General features: G+C 42.0%; 2 protein-coding genes across 2 annotated transcripts; both read left to right on the forward strand.

Moving 5' to 3' along the window:
- Positions 1 to 12,282: 12,282 nt before the first annotated feature.
- LOC147796060 (uncharacterized) lies at positions 12,283 to 16,602 on the forward strand. Its single transcript, XM_087149025.1, has one exon. It carries the CDS (start codon positions 15,769 to 15,771, stop codon positions 16,597 to 16,599), a length of 831 nt encoding a protein of 276 aa, XP_087005151.1. The 5' UTR covers positions 12,283 to 15,768; the 3' UTR covers positions 16,600 to 16,602.
- Positions 16,603 to 16,920: 318 nt separating this feature from the next.
- Positions 16,921 to 18,401, forward strand: LOC147796061 (CD209 antigen-like protein A). Its single transcript, XM_087149026.1, has one exon. It carries the CDS (start codon positions 16,939 to 16,941, stop codon positions 17,665 to 17,667), a length of 729 nt encoding a protein of 242 aa, XP_087005152.1. The 5' UTR covers positions 16,921 to 16,938; the 3' UTR covers positions 17,668 to 18,401.
- Positions 18,402 to 18,963: the final 562 nt, after the last annotated feature.

The raw sequence follows: 18,963 nt of genomic DNA on the forward strand, positions 1-18,963 counted from the left end.
GTAATGTTATTTATTCGAGTTCAAACGTTTAATTCGCTGCAGATTTCGGGTTAAACAAGGCAATGTAGAGAGCTCTAGGCAGGCAAGTCTATGTTTCTAGCTCTCAAGGGGACTTCAAATTACACTTGATGGACGACGTCTATGTCATTAGTGTCATGGCGACTGGTGTATCATGGAGCTATTATTATTAAACACATGGGTGTGCTCATTTCACCTACCACGCAGCAAAAGCGCATGCGCAAGCGTGGTGTTAAAGACCACTTGAACGGGTGAATCTGTGCACTAAGTTAAAATATAATGATGAAAATATTTTCATCTTAACTTTGAACTAGGGGTACCTTTTAAACTTAAAAACGACACTGTTAACTTTCCCTTGGGGTGGGGACGTGATCTAGCTGAAACAACCACCAACCTACAGGTGAAGGGTTCACCTTATGCGCACTTTCTCCTCTTGATTTGGCATTTCCTCTCATCTCGATCACGTTCTTTGTTCTGTGTTGAATTGAATTCGTCAACTAAGCACTTCCTCGTCAGTGGGCTTGTCGTTTTAGCCGTTTCCTTGTGACGGAACGCAACCTCACGGTCCTGCCAACCGTGGGTTAAGCTGACAGCTGATTGCTTAATCAGAGAATTCCCCACAGTGAGGAAACCTTTCGTTTCCCGCCACGATTTTGTCAACAAGATAAGTCCGCCGTGAACGAGGACACTAGGTCTGGTACCCTGTAGACAAGGGTTACGATTTCGCTACCTCAGGAAATCGAGTCTGTCTGTATGTGTTAACTTGGATGAGTTTGCGCATTCTTTAGCAACAGTAATATACATCGGAAAGATTTGGCAGAAGAAAGATCATGAGGGTACGACGGTTGGCCTATGACCTGCGAGTACTCATAGAAATTACTTTCATTTGAATTATTTTGAGAAAAACATAAGAAGTTAACATTGTGGTGTTCAATCTTTATTTTAACTCTCAAGTCGAACAAAAACGAAGCACCTGCTACTAAATAGAGTCTACCACAACTCTCTTCTGGAGACTCGATCTGGTACCAGCGAAATAATCCAAACCGCACCTCCGAAATTAGGCACCTTTCCACACTTCTTCTGGATGACCTCTGGCGCAACTCTCCGTCAACAGTTAATCGTCTTTCCACACGACACCAAAGAAATGATGGACGCTTGATTGGGACGCTCAGCAGATCTAGACGGGGGTATGAACACCGGCTGAGTGGATGGACAGCGGTCAAAAGAAATAGGCTCTGTCCACTGTGTGTTGTTCGGACAGTAGATCCTTCAGCTTTGGCCAGCCAAAGTCTGACCATAGAGCAAGGACCACTGATCAGTTTGGCTGCCTAAGAGAAACAGAAAGTTTGGGTGCGCTAGCCTATTTTAGCCGACTATCATCATGAACCCTCTTTTGGGACTAATAAGGTCAGAGGAAAGAAACAGAGAAAAGCACATACTCTAGCCTTACTATCATGGGCTTCCATGGAAGAGAAAGGAATGAACCCCAGGAGTCTCCAACAGTCTGTTCCGTCGCTTCTACAATCCTATATTTTTCACTCTCTTCTCTGTCTTAGAGTAAGGGACAACACCACGCCAGTCAGTACTTCAAAACTGGAAGGGCCACCGTCAGGCCTCAAAACACCGTGAAAAGCGTTGTCAGTATTATTATTATTATTATTTAAAAGGATCCTCAACCCACAACAATAAAGTTGCAGTCTTTACACTCCCTGTCCAAATTCGCTGGGTTTGTCAGATTATAAAGACCCATTACCACCAACTGTCATATTATATCGTCAAACGGGTCATCACACGATCGCCCTTTCCCCTTTCATGGCAGGAAGCAGAGGGTTGTAGGGCTTAATAATCAGGATCTTTATTGACTGGACCAGTGGGGCAACCCCTTGCCCGCTTGTAGACTAGGGAGGGGATTAATCCATTAATCCCTCGGAGTTGAGGGTAGAGCAAGCATGCTTATCTCGCAACGGGGGAGGGGGATAATTACACCCATTTTAACCTCTGTTGGGAGGGCGGGCCTAGTATGCACAATGATACCTGGTAGATTGCTGTTAGACATAAAGACGGGCGTCTCTACACGAGGCCGGCCTTGTTGATGACTACCTATATTATAGGCCTAGGCCAACATGCAGGCCTACACTTAACATAACGAAACCCCTGTAAGCTGTATTGCATTTACCATGAGTATTTCAACTGAACCGCAGAAAAATCGCACATCTTTTGAAACAATTACCACAAATTAGGCCACGGAGCCATAATGTAAAAGCGGACAGTTTAGTTGAAAGCAGTAGATTCTTGGAGTAGATTCTTAAGCGTATTTGTTGATATTTTAATATAAATAGTCATACCAAAACGACAATTAGCTCAATAGTAATGGAAAGTGAATACAGTTTGGTAGTACTTAAAACTTCTTAATATATTTGTAGTGTTTTCATATGCAGAATTCGGTTTTGTTCAAAGCTCTCAACCAAAAACGAAACTGGCATATAGGCCTACAAGTCTCTCAACATGCATAATATAGTGATGCAAATGATTTCATTTGACGACATATGCCCTTTTAGCCGTCTGAATATTCATTCAGTCAATTGTGTCAGGGTGGTTTCCTTTCACCTTTCGTTTTCGATTGACTAGAGTACAATTTGGTTTCGTGTATTTTTATCGCTCATAGCTATTATTGCCTAAAGAAATGTATTGTTTACATATACCGGTATATTATAACGACCATTTAAATGTTGGAATTATATTCAGATCACGATGATGACCATTAGGTTCTTTGTAATTCCAATATTTTAATTTTTAAGCAGCATATCGATATGAATTAAACTGGATTGTTTGACAGCGAAACTTCAGTGAACTCAAAAGCAAAACAAAAACAAAGGAACTTATAATGGAGACTTCCACCCAGGTCATTTCTTATCTTGATTATCATGCATTTGACGAAGGTTCCATTTATAACTTCGTGTTTATAGGAACCAGCTTCATTTCAAGGAAGCACTTGTAAGCAAGGTAAAAGTTTACTAAAACTTCACCTTCGTAAACAACATCGAAAGCGTTAGATGGCGGCAGTTATCTTTGACACCAGTGAGGTAACTCCTAGTGTATGTTGCCTCATCCCTTTATTACTGACTACTTGGTAAACTCACAATGCTACGTCAGTATAAACAATGTGACTATACAGCCTTAGTACACGTATTGTATTTATGCAGACTTAGCACATGCAAAGATTTGTATTGACGAAAAAGATTTGTAGTGACGTGAAATACTGACCTGCAGTAACATTGATGTAATGATTTACAGAATCCAGAAAAAAAAGGAAACAGGATTTGATCGAAAAATTTTACGCTGATTTTTTTTTCGCAGAGTCCAGTTCAAGGATGTGATTCCTTCCCGAAGAGGTCACTTACTCTTTCATGGGAGTCTGATCGCTCCGAATGAAACCTATTCAGTGCTTGTATTTTGAAGAGATAATAAGATGCGCAAGGCTTCAGACTTCTTTTAGTCTCGAATTGGCCCAGGATAATGTTTGAAATCTAAAAAAGACAGCCATTATAATCGGTCTTGTTATCCATGAGTGGGAATTGGGCTCTTACGGGAAGGCCAAATCGTTTACGGCTGTCAAAACGACTCCCGAAACTGTCATTTTTGGTGTGTTTTGGCAAGAGCAATCTGCAATAGAGTGTCCCGCTGCGGACAATGGATCGTTGCTAGGCCGGCCTTGGAAGGATTGGTACAATACACAGAGCGCACCTGCAGGTTGCAGTATCAAACAGAAACCGATCATAATAGCAGACTCCGCCGAGCAATTAGACAAAAGAGGAAGAATTCTGATAAAAAATTATGTCTGTCGAACAAAAATGATGAATTTCGTTTCTAATTTGAAGGTTGGAGCTAAGTAACGCGGCAAAGCTACACACACAATGACCTGCTTCCCCCAAATCACAAAGCAAAGTTTCGATCGAATGCTACCGAAAGTCCAACTATTCAGTTCAGTTATCGTCATTACTTTGACGCCAACTTTGGACTTGTATTTGACAGCTGAAAAAACAAAGAACTATTTGAGTTTTACGACTTCTTTCTGTTTATCGTCAAATCATTTAAATATTTACGACTTCCATAAACAGTGTAACACCACTTTGGAGTTGCAGTTGACTTCAGTCAAGTTTGAATTATTCAGTTACAGTTCGGTTTCATTTTGCGCCATGTTGAGGACTAAAACTACATTGACCGAATAGCACAATTCGTAACATGAATTCGTAGACTATAATAACTAGGAGAATACGTACTGTTTCATGGTTTACGACATGAAATTTCAAAACCACGACTTGCATTTTTATTTGTTTATGTTTACTTGATCTCCCTGGAAAACTCGGATAGCCTTGTGGGCTGACCTCTGAAAACAATGTCACGAATTCCGTACATCCAATCATGATATCCGGTATTGGGTTTTTGTCATTTCGGCTCCATATTGTATACTCATATACATCACACTAGTCACGTGACACCTGTATTTTGACTTAAACCATTTGGTGTAGTGAGCGGTTAACAATACGCAACGCACTTCGCAAGCTCCAACATAATGATGACGTGGCATAGTTTTGCTTCAGAGAGTCGATTTCAGAAGTCTTATTTCATAATTCAGAAATTTTCCTACAACCCCTTACAGCATACGCACGTGGAAAAATACCGGACCCAAATGTCATTTGTGGTTTACGTTACAACATATTTAATGGTATGGTACGACGCGAGTGAAGCGCTGTACGGTTGTTTTCATTGCCATGAGATCACAGTTATAATTGTATGACGACGTAGCAAGCACGTGGCTGTAGTGAATCATCATTTTGTATTGAGGCATAGTAAGTGTCACATGGGGCGGCTCATCATGCGGTTTGTGCAATACGGTGTATACCATGTCGATCCAGATAAACACAGCAGACAAGATGCAAGGCAACTAAATACAAGGGATTAAAATACAAAAATATACGGGAGGAAACGGCCGTGGATCGAGGGTGAAAACAAGTTCAGCCAATATAGCTGGCAGTGGTCAAAAATGCTAATTAATGGAAGCGAAATCTATACCAATTAGGCAACTGACATTATACAGTCCGACAAATTGGATTGGGTGGGGAGGGGGTGAAACCGTATGACATGAAGATGTCGAAGGGAAGAATAAACAGACGGATCCAAATGAAGTTTAATCAGATCTATTCAAATGTGCCCTTAATGAATCCCTAGTTTAAGACTAGGGCTTTCACAAATGTTTCATTTTATCGAAATTTTACTATTTCCATAACTGTATGCGCATCAAGGGAGGAATAATGAGATGACAGTCAATAATGGGAGAGATTATGGTCTCTCGCAGTCCATGGCAAGTTTCATAGTTCCGTAATACATGTGTGTACAAAGCATACCACCATAATCCCAGTTTGCTTCCAGGTAGCTCATAGCTAATAAATTTGACAATCGTAGCACTTTTTTGTTAATTTCAAGAAAACTTTGGACTCGCGCTGTTTGTTCCTCTTATCTGAATTTCGTTTTGTGAATTTCCAGCAGGCTAGCTGTTTGCCATAAATCGATAGTAAGCTACCGGATGCAAAACAGGCTGGAGAAGGAGAGACGTTCCAATGGCGTATTATGCAGATTAAAAAGCCAGAGGCCTTTGGTTTAATTATCAATCCCTTGATAAATATTATGTTTCCATAATGAGATAAGTTTTTATCAACAGTACCATCTGTAGCTGCTAGAAAACTGGTCACGCTCGACAGCGTGCGTCCTCGTTCCACTGGATGACGATGCCCCATGAGAACGCGGCAGATGATAAAATAAGGGGCGTGTCTTCAGGGGAACAAGCTACATGTTGGAAACTAAACCACCCAACTGTTGATACGTTCTTTGGCTTGACTTCCTTCGTAAAGTGTCATTTAATGGTGTTCTATTTCCAATATTGTAAACAGCACGAGCAATTTATGTTTGAAACCTATTGAATTTGTTTTAATAATTATTGTATACACTTACTCGCATAATAATAAACGCAGTAACCAGCCAACTTTGTTCACTCTTTATCTTTTGTTACGGCAGATCTGTTACTCCATGAGGTATTGGTCAATCAATTGTTACATCAGATCTGTTACTCCATGAGGTATTGGTCAATCGATTTGTAAGATTCTATTTTAAGTTAAAAACCTCAGTCACCACGTGCAAAGGGGACCCTCTTATATCGAAAGAGCGAAAGCGCAGAAAATGGAAATACGAATGTTGCAGTAACGTTTGTTGGCCTCGGACAATCACTTCTAGGTTGTTTGACTTACAGAAACTGCCAGATGACAGCTTAGAGAGAAAAGATCGACAGCCGAACAATGAATTTCATCTGTTTAGCAGTAAACAATTATTACCAGTCTTGTGTTCCAGGTCAGGTTGCCTTTTCATGTAGGTTTTTAATCTGTTTTTATCAGTAAGACAGGCCTAATAGGTGCAGCAAACTTGGCTATCTCGGGAAACGTAAGACTGCTTATCAACCACTGGGTTTTATTGTAACTAAACCAAGCTATTGCAAGACAATAACAGGTCAGGTCAGCGAGCAGACGTATTAGTCCAAAACACGTCGTAAACCTCTCTCGTGAATCAACACAGAGTTTTTAAAAAGTCCAACCCACATTTCCTTTCCTTCGAGTATTTATGTGGCCTTTCCGGTCAGACTGACAAGTAAGAGCATCTTGTTCAAAGCAGTGAGAAGCCTTTTTGCATGTGCATGTATGCGCGCCAATATTTTAATTTCATGTCCTGTTGCAAAGTCTTAATTCTAACTGCATTATATAGATAACAGAATATGCAAATTAAACTCCATATGTTCGACACGAATGGCACACGTGAAACAGGGACCTTTGAACTTGGCTGTCGATTGACAGTTGAGCCGCCTGTGAATCGTTCCATGAACAAACATGGCCCGAGTCCAACCCGAGTGTTATTCCGTTACCATTCATTCACTTGTTGATGGTACTCGAGTAGACACGTCACCACAGCCGTCGAAGGAGGTACACGTACATGTAGAAGGCGAACGTCAGTGCACTGTATTGCACGTGCTGTGGGGTAATTTTGAGGGGCGTGGCCGGCTTTCATTTGTTTTCAAGAGGTGATAACTATTGAGAACGCCAGGGTGAAAATACGGTGATTTGGGGGCCCCTGTACCTCTTTTGGACCGATCCCTCCCATCTGACAAACTCTGACGTGTCTCCCACGAAATCACACATCATATAGGCTCTGTTTTGACTCCTTAGGCCCTATTTGCAATTACTAAATTCAGCTACATCCACAATTTCAAAAGTGTGGGTGCAAAATTGATGTTAATTTACAACCTTGGTGTTGTCCCTGATAATACGTAGGGAGTTAAATAAACGCTGCAATTTTGCGGTGAACCGTGTAAGTTGAGGAGCAAGTTCCTCTAATAATGAGACACCTTCGATCTCTCCCCCCTCCCACTGACTCTACAGAAAACCTGCCCAAAGTCTTATCAGGTAAAGCCGATGTGTGTCCTTTAATACGTGTGGCCGCAAGCAGTCGTCTGTCTTTACTTATCGTCATCGCCATTGTGGAGTTTTTTACTTCAGAGCACTTCCCAACCAAACTGAAATTTGCCCATGAAAATACAAAGTGCCTTGACACTGAATGCTTAGCATGTGAAATAATCAATCTTTCCGCATACATTTCACCATAGTGCATTATCCATACACCAAGAATCGATTACTTTCCTGATTCCCACATCCCCCAGCAAACGTAAACTTCTCTGTTATCAGAATTCTCCAAGCGCGCTCTTAACACTTGCTAATATTTTCCATCCACTTAGCAAACACAGACGGGGTGTAAAACTCGGGTGTCAACATGACTCGCTATTAGCCGAGAGACCGCTGAACCGCTTGTAGGCTATTTGAAATGTGAACACTTCTGACACCTTGATATGTATGGCAAACAGCAGACCACCCAGACACGTTTAGAATTTAATGTCACAGTTACAATGCCATGAAAGTAAACCATGCAATGTCAAACCTCGGGGTTGAGGTGTTTTCATTTAGGAGAGGCTTTTCTCTCAGGGCAATATGATTTTTTCACACACCCCCTTTCAAGACACCTCTGCAGCCCAACCCAGCTTTTTCCATCTGGCTATAGCTCGTTTTTAGACCCGGATTTATTTGCAGATGTCAACGTACAGGTTCCCCGTATTTTCCCTGACCACTTATCAACTTCTTACAACTCACAGCTTCCAGCTACCTTGTCTGACCCGCAGTACTAAGAACTAAAAAAAAAATGAAAAATCATCGGATTTCCGTGTTGCCTCAGCCTGTAATTCGCCGAAATATTTTGAACGAATGCGAAGTTGAGAAACCCGTTCCTGCGTACCCCTCCCCTTCTCCCTGATTTACGATAGGTCAAAGGTTAAATGTCTCCACCTATATTTGGAGAGTTCCAAGCATAAGTCGGAGACTTTGGGAAGTAAATCCCCATGGGGTTTTTTCAGGCTGCAATCTTTATTCCGTGTCTTAACACGGAAGTATCATGGGACTTCCAAGACTGGATTTCTCAGAAATCGACCAACTGACTTTCCGAGCTTTTTAGAGTTGGGTTGCCTACCGAGACAAGAGATGTTTCCGTCAATGAAACTCCAACTATTTGGAAAATACCAGTTATTTGAAATGAATATATTTTATAATAATCAGTGACTTCCTTTGGAACTTCCCACGGTCCCATCGGATTGATCAAACAACGTTTGGACTTAGTTTCCAACTATTATAGTATTCCCCGTGGGAACATTTGCTGGCTCGACAGCTTCAGTCCCATTCTTACTTTGGGTAAACACCCACTGGACTTTGCTCGGATGATACGGCGAGAAATTGCTACTGTCAAACTAGAGATTTCGACCCCGATAAAAACCGTGTTTAGCTTCTATGATCCGGTTATCAGCAACGATTTTCGTATGCAAGTCGGAATTAAAAGCCCCAAAGACCCAGACGACATTTATCACAGCGTTTTTGAATGAAACTATCAAGTCATTGGAAGTATTGCATATAAGTGTATTCAGTCACTTTGAAAAATTACGGAATCATATCATTCAACTGCTGGGAAAAACTACACCATAGCTAGGTGTTTAATCACCGGTTTCTTGCTCGTATGAAAACAAAACAATGAACCCAGTTTGCTTCACGCATCCCTTTGAGGGCGCCCTTTAAGTACACAAAATGTTTGCGTGGTAGCCATCTCGCGTGGAAGTTGTTCGTTCCACAGGAAAACTTCCCTTGACCATATACCCTGTGTGCAGAAGAACTGGCCTGCAAGGTGTCAGCCATGCAAACCCTGTATTCACTCTCTGAGACCGAACGATGAGATTCAACGGCTTTGCGTTCTTCAGCGATGAATCTAACAAATTGGCAAGTCACTATTCCTGCTGAGCTACAGGACCTAACACTACAGGAAATATCACTTTCGTATTAACAGGCTAATTTCATACACTGCAGAATTAGACGTAATATCATACTTAGACATCACAGCTTGCTTAGTGAAATTTTCATTTGAATCGACAAACCGTCATGCACAGAATTTTCAAAATAAGCGGCTTTATTCTAGCAAAAGTGAAAATGAAAATGTAGGCCTATTGCAAAAATAATAGTCCACACCCGTGTGTTGACACATCTGTCATAGTACATTCGGGTCGTTCTGAGCGTAGAGAAAGCGAAAACGAAACAAAGCTAGCCTCGCTGTGAGCAGTCCGGTTACCTTTGCGCCGATAAAGGCATGTCGACAATTTTCATGAAAGAATTCGAAGTTGTTATCTGGTCGTGTGCGGGCTGGGGTCGGTGCCTGACATTTCTGGCCGGTTAAATTTAGCGCAGAGTGCAATCAACACTATCGACAGGGCCAGATAAAATAAACTTGGATATCGATAACCAGTCATGGCTCAGTTAACGAAGACCACGGAGATTCATAATGATGAAAACAATGTACAAAACTGACAGTGGTGATAAAGACCCATTGGAAAACCTGCTTTGTACCAAAGCATTGTGGTGACTAGGACGAATATGCGATGGTGATGGGGGGTACCACAGCATGGTGGTGATCAGGACGAGTATGCGATGGTGGTGGAGGTTACCCAGCATGGTGGTGATCAGGACGAGTATGCGATGGTGATGGGGGGTACCACAGCATGGTGGTGATCAGGACGAGTATGCGATGGTGATGGGGGTACCCCAGCATGGTGGTGATTAGGACGAGTATGCGATGGTGATGGGGGGTACCACAGACTAGGACGAGTATGCGATGGTGGTGGGGGGTACCACAGACTAGGACGAGTATGCGATGGTGGTGGGGGGTACCCCAGCATGGTGGTGACTAGGACGAGTATGCGATGGTGATGGGGGTACCCCAGCATGGTGGTGATTAGGACGAGTATGCGATGGTGGGGGGGGGGTACCCAGCATAGTGGTGATTAGGACGAGTATGCGATGGTGGAGGGGGTGGCTGTGGTGATCACGTCAAATGGGGTGGAATTTACAACCATGGTTGATAATAACAGTGTACCCTTAGTTTAAGTTACTGGTAAAAGTGAGTGGTTCAGTCACTCTTAGAAGAAAACGAGAATATTCTGCATGAGAAATTTCTAGAAACTCTCTGAAGAATGAACTTCGTTCTCCGTGCGCAGTTTCCTCGCGCTTGCCAATGAATATTAACGAGCTTGGCTTGACTGTAACTGCGCTGTAAGGGAAATGTCGGGGCTTCATCAATGTATACACCTTGGAGGAATAAAAACAAATGCGGTCCATTGGAGCCATAATCGTTACATAACTAACACAATTACGTTTATGCGAATAGTCTATTTTATTTTTTAATTTTAAACTATAGACATTTGAAATAAAATAATTAGAAATGGTTGGGAAGGGGTTGTGAAGGATTGTTCAAAAATTAACATTTTTTCATCAAAGTGGGATGTACATCAAGACCCTGGCAAAAAATTAAAAATCATTCAAACATACAACAGATACAATAAAACATTTCAGAAATCGGAAAATGACCAATAAATGGAAATCAATAGTATTAATACAATTCAAGAGAAACCATGCAAAAAAGGCACACAAACTCCCGAAATAAATCACAATTGAAAAGTACAAGCGACATTACAATGCACGATCGTAAATTTGAACAGTAATCGGTTTGCTTGAATAGTTTCTGATGCTTTGCGATTCCATCGAAGGGGTGGTTCCAAATCTCTGCAAATGTCAACATATCAAGCAATCGGTTGGACATTGGCGCCGACCTCTGTTTTACCGGACAAGGGGAGGAATTCTGTGTCCAACCAGCCAGTAAGAGGCTGAAGTGATAACGGCTTTAGCCTCGCGTCTACTATGCATAAACTGTACAGAACTTGTTTGCCCGTGGCAGCGTCCACAAACATAAGGTGTGCGAACTCAATAGAAGGGGTGTGAGTGTATTATTGTTTGGACAGGCGATTGATATCCGTTGAAAAACTGCACAGTTTTACTCAAGATTTGGCGATGGCTATTGTTTGTTGATAACGTGCGGTCAGCGGTAGGCCAAGGGGTCATTGTAGACGAATCAGATCACGGACCACTGTCCTACCCCCCGCTTTTCGATACACGGCCCTATCTACGTTTTTTTATCCGATTTGTTTGTCCATCAACAGATCTTTTCCAACTTCAGTTTAAGAAAACCTCAAAACAAACAGACTGTGTTCCAGCTAAAGGCAACCGGGTTGAAGTTTCCACATCCATGAGTAAGTTCAGAAAAGAGATCAATGAAATCTAAATCGTATACATTGGACAGCGCCTCCCCGTGGAAAATACAGTTCACTGTCGTGTAGGCTTCCTCTTCCTTGGGGGCGCTATTCACCGTCAGCGGTCAGCAGAGCTACGAACTGTATTATAGACCAAGGACCAGCCAATTTGTCGGTACCATCAGGAGGGACTAATTCTAATAAGGATGTGAGCTGCGCGAATAACCATACTGCACCAATAATGTCATGAAGAAGGACAAGGCACGGGTATGGTTGTAACAAAAATGTGAAAAACGTTCTGATTACAAACGTCTCCAGCAAGCTTTCCATAATTCGAAATGTACATAATGATTATTTCTCGTCAATTGTATCTGCTAACGAGGTTTTTACATAAAGCACATTCAATAATTATATATATATTTCCCATTTTCCTCGGTGTTACAGTTTATTAAGTAACGAAAATGCAGTTTGTGATTTTCAAAAAGGCACGATTTCATTTACACGAAAGACGCGAACTCAGCGCCCATGACATTACTCCAATTATTTGTCCCTAACTTTGTGACTTTTTCAAACCCAACGTGGGGCATTCCAGTTTTCATATTTAGAAAAATGTTGCGTAGTTTTACCGAGGGCACATTACAAATTCGGGTGATTGAGCACGCGCGTATTGTGAAGAATGAAGCTTTGTGACTTTTTTCTAAGAAAGTATTCTGAGAAAAATCATTTCAGAGTGTAAACTTTGGCGGAGCATTTCACGACGAGTTTGTTCACCGCGTTCCCTATTGGTGCGTCTATAACTTAAATGTTGAACGCTTTACGCACTCGTGAATGTCTGTGTAATGTATGTTAAATATGTTTATTGATACTCAAAGTAACATACATTAATTTTTGATGACGGCATTCTATGAAAGCTAAATATGGTCCGTAGACACCTCGTCAGAAATATCTTTTCTTTGTGCGCAACACTTTCACCTTGAAAAAGTATTTCATGCCAAAATTATTAAAGGCCCTTAGCTTCAAGAATCATTTGGAAATACTTCCTATTTTGAGGCCGCTTAGGTGAGCTGCTCGCGTTTCCAAACACAATAAAACTGAACAGTTTGAGTCGTGAAATCATTGTACCGTGAAAAGTAAAATCACATTACATTATAATGAAACGGAGGTGATTATGATCGATGAAATTCTGAAATCAAAAACATTGATAACCAACAGTATCATTATGAAATTTTACCACCACAACAATTGGCTTAAAATTGATGAGTGCACGAGAAGAGGCTAGAGCATCCAAAAAGCATTTGACAGTCAGAGCGACAGAGCGGTTTTCGTTTCTTTTGCCAGGAACCCTTTATCGGACAGGTCATCCTCGAATTTCCCAAAATTCGACAATTTTTTCCCCGATATGGCAAATTAGTTTCTGAAGTATATTCGCATCTCCCCTCATTACAGTAGAATATAATATTTAGCTGAGAGAGAACTATTTGATAAGATGCCTGGGCATTGCCAGGATCTTTCTAGGGAGGAAATTAAACACTTTTTGGCAGGGGCAAAAGTTCCAGAGAGGCAAAGCACTCTCCAGCAAAAGTATTAAACAATAGTCAAAGGGGTGATGGTGCGGGTAAGCTGAGAGGCTTTTTCAAGTAAACTGGTAATTGTCATCCCCTTTATTTCTTTGGCTTCCCCCTTTTTATTTTCCACATATCGATTCAGGAAAAGTAGGCGTCCTCATCCCTGCAAAGCCCATTAATTAATTATTACTTGGTGCTACATGTTTTTCCTATTTTGCAATCTCAATAAGCAAAATGTACACGTTTATTTTACTTTTTCAAGTCGTACTTGCTAGTAACTCGTCTATCCAAAGCCCCTCCGATCCAGATTCATTTGAATTGAAAAAATGGCGTGAGATCAGTCTTAAAAGTTCCAATTTTTCTTCAGATGCAAGGGCAAGTAATAAATGCAATGCATGCAGAAGGAGCACTTCCGAAGGTGTTCGAAGTCAATAATTTCTCGCAAAGTCAATGTCGGATGTTTTAAGTCATCGATAAGGCCAAAACATTGCTGGATATGCGTAATCTAGATGCACCGTTCACAGCTTGAAGAACGTGCACCCAGAGACTGGCTTGAGATCCTCAGAGCTGGTTGAAGCTGCGCTGTTGGGCTGACAGATACCTTCCTTACCAGGCTGCTTCCAGATGTTGAAGGAGTGGCATCGAGGCTCCGCCCAGCACGCCTGACCACACCCAATGACTCCTGTAACCGTCAGGTTCTTGATCTCATGGTGGAGCAGACACTGAGGTGTGACCTGCCCGTCAATATTGGCTTGCAGGCAGTAGGAGCGAGGAGAAACGAGCATCTCATCAATTTTGCCACATTACACCCAATGTCTCCTCATTCACCCTTGAAATGTCTAAAAACTTTCAAGGGTGGCAAATGAAAAAAAGAGAAAATAAAGTAAAGTGGGTCTTATTGTCTTAAAAGGGCCAAATATTTACACTGCTTGACCCCCCTAAGTAACGAAAGAGCAAAAATCCGTGCAGCATACACTGAAAGCACTTGCCAAAAGGCAATTATTGCTGATGTTATCCAATAAAACCTGCCAGGTAAAAAATGTTGGAGTCACGCTGTCGCAGAGGTAAACCCGATTAAGCGTGACCATGTCTGGTTACATCGTAAAGAATGACAGCATTGAAATAAATATTTCATCATCATCATCATCATCGTCGTGAGGATGCACGCTTCAGTTTTTGTATTAATTTTTCAAAAACAGAGGCCATAGACAACGCATAGCACCATCATCGTATACGCCAGAAATGCAGTGCGATGAGATAATTCAATTTGTTTGAATGCCGTGACTTTTGGGCCTTGTCAAAAGGTATGAAAGCGTTAAAACGCAGTAGAATTACAATTTCTATAGAAAACAAATTACAACCGACATTCCAGTCATTTGAAATATTGAAAATATAATCAATAAATATGACGTCACGATGAATGATATTTTCCAACAATAATGAGACAAAAGCTTCACTAGTAACAAGCAATGTACCCGAGGGAGGGAGGAAGGAATTTAAAGTGAATTCTATTATTTATCAGACTACCTGTCGTGTTCTTGATTGGGAGGAGCAAGCCTGATAAACACGCTGAAAAAAATTAAACTCCGAGGAAAATCCACCGGGAAAACATTCATTTCGCCAAAAAGCATTGGAAGCCGGTAATCTAAGTTTTTCATGGGTAAGAGAGTGTTTTCAAAGATTTGGGCAATAATTCTCACAATTATCACAAACAACTCTCATAGTTTACTCATCTCGAACTTGATGATTCCCTGTCGTCAGTAGTCGTACAGTACATGTAATTCTCATCTTGAGTTTGATTCTGCGTAAGGAGGTGTAGACATTGCAAAGCATCGTGGGTTGCTGGCTCGTGATACCGACGTCATGCATAGGCCTAATTTAGCCCAAAGTGAGCCAAATCTTTGCATTGTGTCTCTACACTGCGTCCGTGCACTGCTCCTATGGCCCGAGATTATGAACAGCAGTGATATCCGATGTTTTTGTTTCGTTTTAAATTGCTTTCTTTTTTATTTTTATATTTTGTTTATTTTGGGGGTACTTGTACTTTCTGCGTGTCCTCTGATCAAGTCTGTCATTTTCCGGAAATTAGCCCAGCTCAACGGATCCGGAGCGCGCAAAATTTTAATTGGTCCATTACAAAGCAATCAGAAGTTATTATCAATCTAAAGCAACTAAATGCCTTTAATTTCACCAAAACCTTGGGCTTGTGACGTTTCCTGGCAACCATACGTAAACACATAAACAACATAGTTAAAAAAAGTCGTTAAATGAAGAAAATTGTCGGCATATAGGAAAATGAGTCCATTGGGGAGCTGAAGTTTCCAAGATCTACACAACATTCTGCTGTTGCCAGTGTCATGAGAGTGAACGTCTTGCTACTCGCAGGTACATAAAATTATCTTTAAAAAACCCGGAAGGATGACAGTGCTGGGCGTTCAAATGATTTCTTTTGGAGTTCTAATTGTCCTGAGTGTTGGAGCGTTGCAAACTATGCACGCCGCTTGTCCTTTCGGCTGGCTTGCCTGGCAAGACGCCTGTTACATCTGGCTTCCCGATAAAATGAATTGGTGGCAAGCTTCTCGAGTTTGCGACGGGCTCAGAAGCAGCCTGGTCGTCCCTGACTCGCAGGAAGAACAAGACTTCATTTGGCAGCAAACGCAAGAGTTGATCAAAGGACTTAGCGCAAGTAATTTACAGCTGTGGATAGGGTGCAAGAAAAGAGATGGCACTGACGAGTTAGTGTGCCCTGGTCATAATGGCGCTCCGACCTTTACATTCTGGGCGAGTGTTAAAGCGGCGACTGGGACTGATGACCCTTGTGTCAGAATGAAAGGATATCAAGACGGGAAATGGGACGACACAGACTGTAACAATGAGTTTTACGCCGCCTGTGAGATGCTCGTCTCTCCTCGCTCCTACTGCTTGCAAGCCAATGCTGACGGGCGGGTCACACCTCAGTGTCTGCTCCACCATGAGATCAAGAACCTGACGGTTACAGGAGTCATTGGGTGTGGTCAGGTGTGCTGGGCGGAGCCTCGATGCCACTCCTTCAATCTCTGGCACAATGACGAGGACAAGAATGTCTGTCAACTTAACAGTGCCACGAGCCTCGAAGCTGACGTCACTGATTTTCAATATACATCAAATTGCCAATTCTTTGAACTGTGCCCTCAGCTTTGCTTCAGACGCTATTCGTCCCCCGTGTTTTCAAAACGTCATATCTTACAGCAAAGCAGTCAAGAATTGTAATATCTGCTGGACTGTAAATGAACGTCTAATTGGACGGTCACTGATTCCTTTTGGTGTCTTTGAGGGAGTATAAAAACATAGCCTTGACTGTGTCTGATAAGGTAAATTGCCTGCTTTGCTCGTCGCTAAGTAACTGGGGCATAATAATTAGCGCCTTTTCATGATTAATTAACAGTGCCTTGAACAAGGCCTTTTATGAGGATTAGATATTAGCCTGAGTTTCATGCCAGCGAAAGGCGTCGTGTATGACAGAGACACTGCAGACACCAGATAGTTTAGACTTCTATTTCGTTAAACTAGAACAAGTGTGCTGTGTCCTTAATTCGTTGATCGTCGAGAATGTCATCCATGCTCAGTTTTGGTAGATTTCTTATCCTGACGGTGGGAGTATTTCAAACTGCCTCCTGTCCTTTCGGCTGGCTTGCCTGGCGAGGCGCCTGTTACATCTGGCTTCCCGATAAAATGAATTGGAGGCAAGCTGCTCGAGTTTGCGACGGGCTCAGAAGCAGCCTGGTTGTCCCTGACTCGCAGGAAGAACAAGACTTCATTTGGCAGCAAACGCAAGAGTTGATGCAGGGACTTAGCGCAAGTGATTTACAGCTGTGGATAGGGTGCAAGAAAAGAGATGGCACTGACGAGTTAGTGTGCCCTGGTCATAATGGCGCTCCGACCTTTACATTCTGGGCGAGTGTTAAAGCGGCGACTGGGACTGATGACCCTTGTGCCAGAATGAGAGGATATCAAGACGGGAAATGGGACGACACAGACTGTAACAATGAGTTTTACGCCGCCTGCGAGATGCTCGTCTCTCCTCGCTCCTACTGCCTGCAAGCCAATGCTGACGGGCAGGTCACACCTCAGTGTCTGCTCCACTATGAGATCAAGAACCTGACGGTTACAGGAGTCATTGGGTGTGGTCAGGCGTGCTGGGCGGAGCCTCGATGCCACTCCTTCAACATCTGGAAGCAGTCTGGTAAGGAGGGCATCTGCCAGCTCAACAGCGCAGTCTCAAGTGGCTCTGAGGACGACTTCAAACCGGTGACCGGGTGCACATTTTTCAGACTCTGACTTGCACAAATTTAAGCAGCATAAAATGTGAGCATCGTCAACTTCAGATACCGTGAGAACTTTCTCTTTTGCATAAACCTTTTGAGCCTTCACTAGCTGAACTGGAGACGAGGCAAAGTGAACCTTAATTCCACCTTAAACACCACTGTGTTGCTCATTCTTCGTGAAACATGAATCGGGTTGCGAAGTATAGTTTCCAGATTCGTAAAAAAATCCTAATTTAAAGTTATGATATTACAGCTAAAAATGTAAATATTTCAAGACTAGAATAGAACAGAATATAGAAAAAGTATTGAAACATTTTGAAAAACTTTATGGGAGTTTTGAAAAATAATAAGAAAGATTTCATGCACAATAAAAATCTGTAGAATCCTAAAAAAAAATTATTTGTAATCGTCTGAATTACGACAGTAATTGTAAAGAAACCATGAGCAGTTTCCAGCAAACATTTCTGTATACATTCTGCGTGATATTTGCCTATGTTGGGAATTAATTTTACATTCAGCACGAAATAAAAATGATGTCGCACATGATAACCACAGAGGCGTTAAGAACGGAAATTTCTCTCTTTATTATATGGCTGATTTCCTTTTGTTTTTGCTTTTGTTTGTATGTATGAGTTTGATTTGCATTCAATCGAGGACCCTGAGCAATAGAGGACGATAGGGTCCCCGATTAACCGAGGGTCCCCGAGGGTCCTCCAAAAAGTTGAAGTATATGAAGAGTAGATGAACTACGGGGTCTCAGTTGTAGGCAAATACACAGTTGTATATGCGCGTGATGTGCTAACCTTACATACCTAGTGTGGAAACGTGAACAAAAGATGTCCACACGATGCAGGAAAGGGAGACGTTCTGTGGATATTGCCCACGTTCATAAGTGAGCTGAGAAGAGCTAGCTTACTTTGAACATATTTACGAAATAGATTGGATGGGACTGGGTTATTACTAATGTTAAAATGCCAAGGCTTCCTGGGCTCGAGTTATCTCAATTCGTAGCTGGAATTATTTCCATTTACTTATTTAGAAAACAAATATCCCGATCAGCGTGCTTTAGATTGACACGCCTTGTCCTGACATTCTTGAAACAGAAAACTTGTCCATTAAAATTTTTGCTGATGAAATCCCAAAGAGCAAGGTCCAAACTGAAGCCGAATATAGTAGTTCATGTTCTGTGAACTGAGAATTGCTGCTACTCTTCATGGAAAAAATCACAGCCATTTAAATTACTGGCGGTTACGACGCGCAATTACGGCCCTGTGAGCCGCAAGCATGGGTTAAAAACGTGTGCAGTAGG

This window comes from Acanthaster planci, linkage group LG18 (genome assembly GCF_054643075.1).
Source record: "Acanthaster planci isolate LZ-2023a linkage group LG18, COTS_SCS, whole genome shotgun sequence".
NCBI classification, from domain to species: domain Eukaryota; kingdom Metazoa; phylum Echinodermata; class Asteroidea; order Valvatida; family Acanthasteridae; genus Acanthaster; species Acanthaster planci.

What these genes read in the sequence shown, in the direction of transcription:
- LOC147796060 (XM_087149025.1), top strand. Translation starts at nt 15,769, where the DNA reads ATGACAGTGCTGGGCGTTCAAATGATTTCTTTTGGAGTTCTAATTGTC.
- LOC147796061 (XM_087149026.1), top strand. Translation starts at nt 16,939, where the DNA reads ATGTCATCCATGCTCAGTTTTGGTAGATTTCTTATCCTGACGGTGGGA.